Here is a 12,950-nt window from a genome sequence, read left to right as displayed (position 1 = left end):
TGCAGTGTCTGACACATAACAAAGTCTGCCATTTCACAGCAGCTGGAAACTGGCTCAAGCTTTCCATTAGCTTCCAGCATCTAATGGCTGTAATTTAAACCACATTGCCTTGACACAGCTTGAGACCAGAAGGGGAAATTTTCTAAAGAAGATCCTAGTAGGTAGGGGCTGTTCTTTCCCTGAAGCCAATCACACTAGGAAACAGGTGCTGCTAACAGCCTGAAGAAAGCAGTATCTTTAAGGAATGAGCAATTTGGACTTGCTGTCCTTCAGCCCAACTTCTACATGCACAGCACAAACATTAATAGCAAGGCAGGAAGTGTGCTAGTGTTACAGTCTTGGAACAGCTTTGGTCTCCACCTGCTGCAAAGTGGCAGCCAAAACCCTGGGAGGCCACAGCTCAGACCTGTCTAGATATTGCAGTAGAGTTCTGCAAATGTAATACCAACAAACTTGAATGGAGTGGAAAAACTCCCCCTCCCCAGGCAATACACATGCAAAGGGAGGCCAAAAGCCACTTTCATAGAGTGACTGTTAATATACACCACAATAGAAAATAATTTTACTGGCAAAGCAGTAAGTAGTGGAGCACAGGTTATTACACCATCCAAGGTTATTACTATTAAGAAAACATTGGCTGGATGGCGTAAAGTCTCTGTCCAGCTCTGTCACAATAAGCAGTCAAACCAGCTGTAAACCAGAGCATGAAGAATGCTTAAATGCAACCCAAATTCCCTCCCACCAAACCAACCTGCTGTCTCCTGCAATGCCATTGTGCTAGTTATTCATTTATCCATAAAGTCCCACAATCAGCAAGAAATTAATTTCCATCACAGAAAACTACTATTAAATCCAAACTTTCAGGTCAGAAAAGGCAGAAGGCCACTTTTCTTAAAATCAACTTTAACCAACGTAGAGCGTGCAAGATAATTTGGAGGGCAACACATCAGCTGAAATATGTCTCTGTAAGCTATGTTCCTGTTTAATGAGGTATCATGCTGGCAAAGTCACAGCCTTTCTGAGCGACAGAGAAAGTCTGGGACAATCCTAGACAACTTAGATACAAACCAAGTTAAGGACAAGCAGCTCCCAAACCCAAGCGAGAAAAATCAGCTGGCTGAGGAGCCATGAGAAGATGAAACACTACATCTTGTAAGTCACTTGTTCCAACTACCCAGGGGCCAGGGCAGGCAAAAGCTGTTCCTATCTCACAGCTATTAGTGATCAATGGGCACGTCTACACAAGATGCCTTAATATGCAGTGGGCTGTTCTACTGCATGTTAGTGCATCATGACAAAACCCTGCTAATGTGCTGGTGCGTAGTAGAATGAGTCTAGCGCGCATTAAACATCACAAGAAAAGTTTGCCTTTGCTACTGCACAGTAGTGCAGCTACTTCACCTTTATCTAGTACCTCATATTAGAGGTACTAAACTTAATGCGCAGTAGCAAAGGCATATTAATGTGTACACGTGCTCAATGAGAAACATGTTTGACAACTCTAGTACAAAAAACACGTTTTCACAACCTGATGACATCTTGCTGTACTTGTTCTGAAAACGTTTCAGCACCAGAATTGGCACAGCCAGAAAACAGAACCCATGTCTGTGCATTTCCTATTTTCTGGGCCAGTAAGCTTGTGCAGCCCAAGACAGTGTTCATTTTAGGAAAACAGTGGCATTGTGCCATGCACCCAAGGTTAACTTCACCAGTTTCAAGTGTTGTTTTGTTTGTACTTTTGGGAAGAACTACACGTCTTTTCCACAAATCATTGGTTTATTAGAAAGTTTCTTTTCCCTCATTTTACAGCATATATATATCTTATGTGACAAAGTTAAATACAGTCCATTTATGCCTATTAAGTAAATGATAGGTTAAGTATTTTTAGCACTATTCTGGAAGTCAACCCCCCTCCCCCCCGACTGCAGTGTGAAGGGTGCCAGAAAACGCATACTGAGTCTAGAAGCTAATGAAGTTCAGCATTGAAACATTAATACTGTATTCTGTTAAATATTTACATTAATTAAAAAAATTGAGTCCCTTTATCTGACCATGAGATTTCAGTGCTATTTGTTCAAAATGCAAGTTTCTCTCTTTAACTAGTGAGGAAGCTCAGGGATTTAAATCGTTTGACTTTTGCACCCCAGATTTCTCAGTTCAGCACTCTGGGGAGAGTAGGGAGAAAATGGAAGAATGGGAATGCTAACTGCTGCTGAAGCAATGTGCAAACTGTATCGTCTTGTCCTAGCACTGCCTGCCTTGCTCAGGGTCTGACAGCACAGAATGAATCTGCCACTGGTTTGAACCTAGGTGATAAAGAGTGATACAAAAGGCTGTTACCAATTCTGCTAGGAAATAGGACTCCCTGGACAAAACGTATCTGAAAGCTGCATTAAAGCAGGGAGATTCTGCACTTTAAATCCTCCAAATAAAGTAGGACTGAATCTCCTGATTTAGTGTTGATGCAATTGGAACACCTAATGCTTTAGGGACAACTTCCATGGCTAATGATAACCAAAAGTGAAGAGACTGATGCAAAAATGAATGAAGAAATCTATTAAAAAGATCAGACAGGAGTTGTCAAATGAGTGACCAATCAGAGCACTTTTACCTACGAAAAAAGGCATTTCTTTAGAGGTAAAAGGTTCCTTTATCATTTAAATAGAATAGTGGAACTGTCTGAAACAGCTGAGGCAGTGGTTAAAACCCCAGAAAAAGCATGGGTAATTATGCTCTATAGGACTTAACCCAGTTTCCTGACACTTCTGAATCTGCCTCCAGTGTCAATTCCTATGAAGCTGGCTGCTTAGCTAAAGACCAGAAGCATGCAACAGGCCTATGTTGTTGGTTCCATTTGTATAGCATTTTACAAATCCTTCAGTCATCACTTTTCAATGTGATGCAATTCATTAGCTGTTAGAGTCATCGGTGTCTTCAATGCACCTTATTTATTCCAATTCTCACATTTTTCTTCTGCAAAATGCTAAATGAAGATTTTTTTTTACATTTTATAGTACATAAAAACTTCAAAAATACATGAGCTTGATAAAATATACATGCTTAGTCATTTTGCATCTAGCTGAAACTATAAAGTTTAACCTTTACAAGTGTCTTATTTCAACTACAGCAAACATATTTACACAAAAGCCACCAGAACAAGTACCACTAAAAGAACTGGCTGTAAAAAATATTATTGCAGTATACTACAAATGTAACCTTTTTATGAGCTACAAAAAGCAGCATTTATGTTTACAGAGTTCAGTGCAATTCTTTACATTAAAAAAAAATCCTATAAATTAATAAGGAAACCATCAATATTACAGAGGAAAGAATACACTTTACACATTCTGGTTACTCTCTCCAGATTGTTATTGGGTTCCAGTCCTCTGTATTGCTTCTATTCATAAGGGGCTTTTACTTTTTGTTCTCATTCAAATGCTTCTTTTACAGTATTTCAGGACACAGGAGGATGAACGATCTCCCTCAGCAGACTGACCAAAGCCTTGTCCGAAATCACAAACTAGCAATCTGAGCACGCCTCTCTGTTCCATAACAGACAAAAGGTGTCAACGTGCAGGCCTCACATAAGAGAAGAATGTTAATGTAGGATGGAGAAGAGTAAAAAGCTTTGAACCTTTTTAGCTCTTTTGTTCAGTGAAGCTTTAAAATTAAACCCTATTTCCACCTTCACTGCTTGCGTAAAGTACTTGGATAGGTGATGGCAGGCACCAAGTGCCCGCAAACCAGTCTCTGCCCCAGGCCAACCAAGAGTGGCAGTACCCTTCCATCAAATCCCCATGGCAGGATGCTCAGATGTCAGCTACCAAATATTTTACACATGCTGCATCACCGATTACAACCAGGATTCAATCATGTATGCTGTTTTAATTAGATGACCTCGTTACAAGGATTAGAGAGAGCCAGCCAGAGTATGAAACACTGTTTGTAATTTACAGAAGGGCAGAAAAAGATTATTTAATATTGGGAGGAGGAAAGAGGGGGGAAGCCTTTCAAAGCGTGTCTCTGTCTGAATTTGAGATGATTCCTCTAGGATACAGTGGTGCTACATAAAGGGAGGAGTTGGGAACGTGAGAAAGTCCCTGATAATAAACAAATGCACACAACACTCACAAGATTTAACAGCTGCACCACTCAGATGGTCTGCAAGCCACATCCCATTTCTTTGGCTGTTACGAGCGAAAGGAAATTCTCAGATCTCACCTGCCAGCCGGATCATTTTCAGCCCCTTTCCAAGACGCATGTTTTCTCCTTTCTCTGAGGTCACTTCCCTTTTCCTTCATGTGCCATGACTAGGTGGGTGCTGTAAGTCCTGACCTGAGAAAATGGGGTGCAACAATGGATGAAGATGCAATGCTGTGGCAGCTGCTGCAGCAGCAGGTCGAGGGGCAAGAAGTGTTGGATAAAGAGCCGCATGTGGAACAGGATGAAAGGTGAAGGGACCTGGGTGTATAGCTGATGCAGGAATGATATGGATGGGGTGGCTGGCTAAAAATGTAGCAGGGTGCCCTGGAATAATAGAGTGGGTCAAATGGGACAATGAAATGGGAGTTAAGTGTGGTTGGGGTATGTGATGAACCTGAGCAAGAGGCTGAGGATGAGGGTGTGGGTGAATCCCTATAGCTGCAGCAGCGGCAGCAGCATGGTGCTGCAGAATGGCATGCTGCACAGTGGTGATTGATGTTGCAGATGCAGCTGCTGGCTGCTGAATGTGTATAGGTTGTAGAGCAGGTGCAGCTGGTGCCAGCGCTGCAGAAGCAGGGAAAGCTTTGACCTGCTTTGCTAGAAGCTGCTGCTGAATGTGCTGTTGAGCTGCTTGCTGAAGCTTACTGTACTTCTCCATTTCTTCGGGTGTGAAAGTGATTGGTTGGCTCTCAAGTGGTGCAAGAGAGGAATCTTCTGCTCCTTCTGGATCTCCTTCAATACTTGGTTCCCCACTTTGAGGTACATAACCAGGAAAGTGTTCAACATCTGGAACTAAAGGCATGATGCTAGTTTCTACAGGGACAGGCTGGTTCCCACCATCCATAGGTTCTAAAGCTTCACTATCATTTGGATCAGAGAGAAAGTTGTGTGGCATTACCAGATCTCCTGAATTATAACATTCAGGAAGTGCCTGTGCTTCAAGAGAAACTGCTGGCATTTCTGCAGCAGGCTCTTCATGCTTCTGTTCTTCTAGAGGTTTGTCTTGCATTACTATCACCACCTCCTCCAGCAGAGGCTGACCAGCCAACTGAGTTTCCCCACTTCCTGGGGAAGCCTCCTCAGGTTCTGACAGCTCCTGTTCCTCACCCCTTTCTATCCCAGACTCTTCGTATCTTTTTGTATTTGGTTTTCGGACTGTAGGTAGCTTCCCAATTAAAGGGAGAACCGGTTTGTTACCTAATGAAGGAGGAAGCTTAGGGCCAAAGTATCCCTGTGGAGGATCTTTAAGTTTTATCCCAAGCTTGTTTGCCCCGGCTAACATTTCATCAGTAGTACAGGGCTTCTTTTCAAACTTCCTGGACTGAATCTTTTCAAGCAGAAGTTTTGCCGTGACAGAGTTTCTCTCTTCTGGACTGCAATCAATTTCAGAAGCTTTTCCTAGACTAGAAGTGCTGCTGTTCTGAGAAAGCAAGCCAGATGTCTTCGCTTCATCTCCCTTGCTCTCTTCTTTTTTCAAAGACCCTTCACTTCGGCCAGCTCTGAAATAGTGAGGGGACTGCGAGCGGTAGATTTTAGATCTGATGAAGTCTCTTCGCCCTGACCTCCTCTCTTCGGGGCTCTCATGGCCACGAGATCCTTTTCTTGAAAGAGACCTCTGTGAATGGCTTCTTGTGCTGCGGCTGCGATCCCGACTGTAGCTACGACTCCGTTTCCAACTGCGGCCAGTCACGCTTCGACTTCTTCTCTTGCTTCGACTGCGACTGCAACTGCTGCTCCGTGTTCTGCCCCGACTTCTTGTCCTTGACCTCCCCCTAACATGGGTATGACTCCTGCTTCGACTTCTAGACCTGCTTCTGCTAAGGCTGTAGTCATCCTCTGAAGAAGAATACTTGTGCCTTTTTGATCTGCGATTTGGGCTGTTGTAGTCAGAATCATCGTCAGAATGAGACCTCTTGGAATGACATCTTGATCTATCACTGTAATCACTATAGCTATCAGCAGAATAACTTCTCCTGCGACTGTATCTACTGTGGTCTGAAGAAGCAGAGGCATCAGAACTCGTTGAGTATGATCTTCTAGATGACCTTCGAGAAGAATGCCTTCGCCCTGACCTGGAACGGCTTCTGGAGTGGTCACTACCAGAGTCATAGTCATCACTGTATTGCGACAGAGATTTCTGTCGGAAGTGCTTCCGACGAGAACCTTCATCGCTGTCGTAGTCTCCACTACTTTGTCGGCTCCTGTGGCTGGACCTACTAACAGAAGGAGCAGAACAGCGCCTCCTTGACACGGAAGACAACTGTTGCAGGTCAGCCTTATGTTTTTTGCTGCTGTGCTCTTGGGAAGAGTTGCCACTGTCATCTTTTTTGCTACTGCTTCCCTCTTCAGCAGAGAGAGACTTTCTCTGAGTGTCCTGAAAACAGTGCTTTTTCTTCTGGAAATGGCTACAGTCTTCAGGCACTTCAGTTTTCAGCACTGTCTCAGATTCAGCGGAAAGAGATGATTTGCTTTTTTTGTGTTTGTGTTTTTTCCGTTTCTTGGGTTTCTCATCCCCCATGTCAATTTTTCGACTTTTGTCTTCAGCTTCTTCCTTGTGTTTACGTTTGTGCTTGCTAGATTTTTTGTGCTTCTTTTTCTTTTTATGTTTATGGGATTTCCCAGACTTGTCTTTTTTATTGGTTAAATTTTTGCTACTGTCACCAGCTCCTTCCAGTTTGCTGGCACTTGCCAAGTTGGAGTCATGCTTGTTCTGGGTGTTGCAAGTAGACACTGATTTAGTTTCCATTTTTACAACTGAGCTATTACCTGTGCAGCCTGTCTCCTTGCCTTTGATTATGTCACTGGATTCTGTGGACAGTACATTTTCCTTAGAAAGACCGACAGCGTCCTTAGATTTTTCTACTCCTTTAGCTTTAGCATCTTTGTTGCGTGACAACTTGAAATCAAAATACAAGGGATTACAACTGTATGAAACTGACGGCTCTGCCTTGGTAAATATCAGAAGTTCTGAAGGCCACTGGAGAGTAGTACTTTCATCTTTACTTAAAACTGGGAAAAAAGGTCCTGTTGGATGTTTTGGTCCATCACTCACTTCTTTACCACTTGGGGCAGGCTGAGTGGCTTTAGCAGCATCTGGTTCTGGTGGATCATTTTCTGTAGAACGTTTGCTTTCGACAACACTTGGATTTTCTGGAGTTTCTTTTGTTTCCATTTTGCCTTTCTGGTCTGTAAGTTCAATAGTACTTGGTTCCTTCTGCTGCACGGTGCTCTCAGCTGATTTTTCTGCATGCTTGCCAGCCTTGGGTTTTGGAGAATTACCCTTTTTAGTGTCATGTACGTTTTTTTTGTTCACATTTTCTGCTTCCATTTGTTCTGTGGATTTCATGAAAAGTAAGAATTGAAAGTTAGGTTTTACTTTACAATGGGCTGGCGGAATATAATGATAATATTCTGGCTCTACTGGTGCCGGTCCATCTTCTCGTCTCATCTTTTTTAATTTAGATAGTGTAGTGGCTAAAGACCCACCACTGTCTTTTTCATGCGAGTCATCTTCATCAGGTTTGCCATCTGGACTATTTGTGTTTTCATTCTCACCAGCCTTCTGCAGAGCTCCTTGATCAGAGGCTCTATCATCAGATTTTGTTCCATCTGTAGGACTAGATTCATCCACGTGGTCTTTGAAAACAGATGCTATAGACTCAAGTTTTACTGGAGCCTTCTTGGCAAACGAGAATGAAACTCCTATTTTTTGCAGTGGCGTTCCCGAATTATTCTTAAGGCCAAAACTGATTGCCTGTGTTGTCTGGATGGGCAACTGTCCAGGCATAAGGGTGCTGCTGACTTGTCCAATGTTAAGGATACCTCTGTCCATTATCATTTCTGTGGCCTGACTAGAAGTTGTTTGGATGGAAGAACTGCTGTTAGCTGCTGATTCATTCTCATCATCACCACCACCACCACCTTCTTCATCTACAGCCACAGTGGTTGTTTTGAACATGGGCCCACTTCCAGGAGCACTATGGAATTTTTTAAGAGGGAAAAGGCTGATTAGACAGATTGGCATAATGTTGTTCAAAACATGTTTCATACCCACTTCCAGTGCCCCCATAATTAATATTGTAAGTAGATACAAAATAAATTTTAAAAATGCTTTCATATCCTTCTCAAGGTAGTACTTTCCCAATACTGTCAAATGTCTTGCATTATTTAGTATTATATTAGGAGCTCTGGGGTAGAGTTAGTATGAAAGATTAATATAAATGCCTTACCCAATCAACTTGTGCAACTAATTTACTCATGTGAAGATTAAAGAAAAAGACTGAACAAAGGTGAAAGGCTGCATCACTTAATGCTAGGTTCAGAGGTATGTATAAGTGAGAAGTAACAGTATTTTTGTTACATTTATATCTCATATAAAACTTAGTTACACTCATTCTAGGCAGTTACAGATCTCCATACTCACCATTCAGACTGTCTTCTCTGTTCAGCCAATTCATGTAGACGCCGAAGGGCCTTCTCCTGCTTTTTCTCATCTTTACGTGATCTTGAAGAGACATTGCGAGCAAACTCCCTTTGCTTGAGATCCTTCAACCTCTGAGGTAAGAGACAATAAGAATGGATCAGATAAAAATGACAGTTAAATCAGCTCATTAAAGCCTCTCTCTCTGTTGTTGCATAGGCAAGTGTGTCATCACCCTAGCCTAGCACCAACCAGTAAAAATTTATTGAGTTCAGAGGGAGCAACAGTATCTTAGCTCAACAAACCAAATGGAAAAAGACTGCCATCCTCCTAGTCGCTACATGAAAAGACAACTGTTGATCACTTCTGGCTACTACTTCAAGTCTGTATCCGAATTTCCAACCAGTGTTTATTCACTTTCTTTAGCATATACAATAAAGCTGATTTCAAAGCAACAAGCAACTTCTGGAAGGAAAGAAAATGACCGTTTACTCTGCAGCTCTTGCAGGGTGCAAATGTACTTGACAAACAGCGCATGACAGAAGTCTTAATAGCATGGGCCAAAGAACAGAAAGGGATTAGCTAGTGCAGAAAAATTACCCAGGTACTATTATCTTGAAAAAGCAATGTACAAATTACATTGGGGAGGCACCAAAACTGAACACCTTATGAAAGCCATTCTGTTAAATCATACAAAACGGAGCATTCCTTTCCATAGTTAACAGTAACTCATTTTCCTGTTTGCAGTGTTAGGACAGTCTCTGGAGGGACTGCTAATTTTCAACAGAATAAAGTATGACCTTGACAGTTTTAGTATGTCTACTGGAAAGATGCTAAATTCTACAGAACCTTGTATTTTCAAGTTTGGGGTCAGATGGGAAATGGAATCAAGTAATTTTCATAATGAAGGATGAGATAAAGATCCCCTGGAGAATTTGGACATTGCTTCCCATTACTTCTAATACGCACTGGGCACCTGAATTCCTTGGATGGCTTTGAAAGTTCCCAGTCTTCAAACTCTAGGAAAAAATGGGATTGTTTACATGGATCAGCATAGATAAATTCACCTTAAGAGTGCTGCCCTGATGCTTGATTAGCAGAGAAAACCTCATATGATAGCCAAGATTAACTATTAAAAGGCACTAGTAACTGTGGATGCCTTCATTTTTCTCCTGACTAGCCTGAAAAAGAGCCTGATCTTTTAGAAAATTCTAGTCACCTACTCTCTGAAAAAAAAAAGTCAGACCCCCTTTAAAGATGTCTCAAACTGATAGTTTAGGTATAACTTGGGTTATCAAATTCTTGCTCTTTCCTGGAACAAAACTGTGGGTAAATATTATTGATATGCTGGATCTAAAAATTTAACCAAAAGGATCACGTTTGAGGAATTAATTTGGCCCAATGTAAAGTGAACATTGCTTTGTGAAAGAGAAAAGATTTGACAAGACAGGGGAGCTCTTTTACCTAGTAATTATTAAACGTGGTTGAGGTATACCAAAATCAGAGGGAAGGATACACACACACACACACAAAAAAAAAAATAGTTACAGCTACAGACACTAGTAGAAAGAAACTCACTCTTGTGATCTGGACTCCAAAATTAGAAGGATTTGCTTTCAATACATCAGCTGAAAATGTCACATCACAAAGAAAAAAGAAAGTAAAAATATAACAAGAGTGGAAGAAAGAAAAAAATAAAAGCAAGCATTACTACATAAGCTCTCTCAGTGCATCTGCAAGCTATTAAATGGAATAAGCAGCTGATCCATCAAAGCTAAGAGGCTCAGTTTCAGGGTGTTTTGGGTAGGAGGAAACCACACACATGATCCCACCTGGAATAACAGAGCTACTCTCACCAGGACAAATGAAAGGACTTAGAACTGTTTTGTTTTTTGATGCATGTTAAATGTTGAATAGTAAATTTCTAGAGGAAATAAAACAGGCTAAGCAATGGTATCAGCTTTTCCATGCTGATTTAAACTGCATATCTAATACCCTCTAGGAATTTAAAAGTCACCAACAGCTGGCAAAACAATTTAAAGTAGCATTTGATGCCAAGTTCCTGGATGTTTAATCCACTGGGGGGGAAGGGGGAAGAGACCCAGATATTTACAATGAAAATGAACTACAATTTTCTCTAAGTGGAGGCTGAACTCCCAAACACCCACACCTGAATTCCAAAGGTAGTTTTAAACTTCCTTCTTGGAAACAAAACAGGTTCACTAGTCAGTCAAGGTGCAGTGGCTTAGAATAATCTGGTTTCCTTTGCTACTCCCAGTTTAGCCACAATGAAAAATGCTTTCTTAAACCCTGACCCATCAGCCTTTCCACAGCACTTCTGATATTACTGTGCACTGCAGAATATGTAAAGTGAGTCAATAATTACCCGAGTTGGGCTTTCTCCTGTTGGTTAGTTAAACAGCTGTCACTAAACAGTGTTTTCTAACAATGAACAATGCCCTAAAAACATCTCTCCCAATTTAACGGAAAAAATCTTTCCATAAATTTTAAGTAACAATCTATCACTGCAACTTATTCCAAACTATCAATGTAAGAACTCCTACTGGGCACATCTACACATGCATTAATGCACCTTTGATACTAAGCATTAAGTTTAGTACCTCTAATATGAGATACTGCACAGAAGCAAAGGCACACAGTCTTTTTGCGACACTGTGCAGTAGACTAATTCTATTGCACATCAGCACGGCTTTTGTCATGATGTGCTAATGTCCAGTAGAATTAGTCTACTGTGCATTAAGTGTCTCATGTACACACACCCACTGTCGACTATTCTTATTTGGTGAGAAATCCTACATATTGGGGCAAAGGGACATTCTTACAACACATTCTTAATCACTATGACCTGTAAATAGAACCTTACAAGGATATGTGGCATACTTCCTTTAACACTAACATAACCCTTACATTAACCTCCAAAGTAATTCTGCATCTCTATGAACACCCCCTTTTACCCTTATCAGCAGAAGCATGGATGGATGCAACATTTAAACTCTTCCACCACTACTCTTTGGGACTATAACAAAGGCAAAGTAAAATCAGGAATATTTAGTTTGGTATCGTTGGCTGCATTAATATAACTATGAATAAATAAAAGATTTTTTTTTTCCCCCAAGGAAAAGTAATTTGACAGTGACCACCTCACAAGAAGCCTGGCTGAACTGTTAAAAAGTTGCACATAAGTAGTCTTGCAAGAGAAAATACTATAGGAACAAGATCCAAAAGTCCTTATTTACAGATAGCTCGAGAGCTTAGAATAACTAATGGAGAATTTTGTACAGATGTTAAATGTCCTACTATGAAAAGAACATATTTCATTCCTTTTGCAGTTCAGACCTAAGTTAGGTAGCACATGAAAATGGTAGAATGGATGACCAATCTATGGAATTATAGTACTAATAATCAAATATGCAAGATTAGGATCTCCACAAAGGTAAAGGCCTAAATCAACAGGAATCCATGAAGACAGCATGTCAGCTTGGCTCATTTTAACAAGGTTCTTTGCGTGAATCTGATATCTTTTATTAGATTGATTTAATAAAAGATATCAGATTCACCCAAATAACCTTGTCTAGCTCATTTTAAGACACTCTAGGCATCAGCTGCTACAGAAAGATATTTAAATGTCTGTATTATGCTGAAAAGTTGCATCTAAATTTTCTGTAGAATGAATGTTACCCCAAAAACCAAAGACCATTATTCTATCACTTTATTAACCAAACTGAAGGAATGATTAGATCAACAGGCAAGTTTTACAAAACTACACAGACTGCCCAATCAAGGGACTCAGATCGCTCGGCCTTGAAATTAATCTGCCAAAATTTATACGCTTCACCCAAATAAGCATAAAGCACTTGGACTGTTGAGGAGAGCATACCATACTTAAATGCTTTATCTCACTAGGTTGGTATTGGCATTGTCCATAGTCAATCTCACCTTGGATGTACAGGAACATTTTAGATCTTAACCTGATGCCAATGGAAGTCAGAAGCAAAACTCCCAAATATTTCAATAGGGCAAGATGAGATCCTCACAGAAAAAGTTTCCTAGAGCTATTATAGTAATTACAAAGACTGACGTTTGTTAAAGGATTGTCTTGTGATTTTGTACAGGTACAGGGGTACAGTGGATACAAGAACCTGGCATTCAAAGCAACCTGCAATCCTTATAAATATGTTTACAGATTTCAAACCAGCTAAAACAGGCTGTATGCCTTCAAAGTTAAAATTTATCCTACAAACTAGCCTCTGAAGATCTCCCTGTTCCAGATGTGCAAAGGGGTGGGGGAAAAAAGGAGAATGGAAAA

The 12,950-nt window shown here is 40.8% G+C and overlaps 1 protein-coding gene across 4 annotated transcripts in view; it reads right to left on the bottom strand.

The window, feature by feature from the left end:
* Positions 1-1,757: 1,757 nt before the first annotated feature.
* Positions 1,758-12,950, bottom strand: part of GPATCH8 (G-patch domain containing 8) — an 84,387-nt gene continuing 73,194 nt past the window's right edge. For 3 of the 4 annotated variants that reach the window (XM_019523549.1, XM_019523552.1, XM_019523551.1), the window contains 3 exons: positions 10,202-10,251; positions 8,627-8,757; positions 1,758-8,180 (listed from right to left, as the gene is read on the bottom strand). In XM_019523549.1, the coding sequence (XP_019379094.1) occupies positions 4,298-8,180; positions 8,627-8,757; positions 10,202-10,251 (4,064 nt within the window). In that variant the 3' untranslated portion in view covers positions 1,758-4,297. The remainder of the gene's footprint in view (positions 8,181-8,626; positions 8,758-10,201; positions 10,252-12,950) is intronic. The other variant, XM_019523550.1, reaches the window with a different exon arrangement.

The sequence above is a fragment of the Gavialis gangeticus genome, unplaced genomic scaffold, assembly GCF_001723915.1.
Source record: "Gavialis gangeticus isolate Ggan-Ray unplaced genomic scaffold, GavGan_comp1, whole genome shotgun sequence".
Taxonomy (NCBI): Eukaryota; Metazoa; Chordata; order Crocodylia; family Gavialidae; genus Gavialis; species Gavialis gangeticus.
This window is presented reverse-complemented; position numbering and strand designations above follow the sequence as displayed.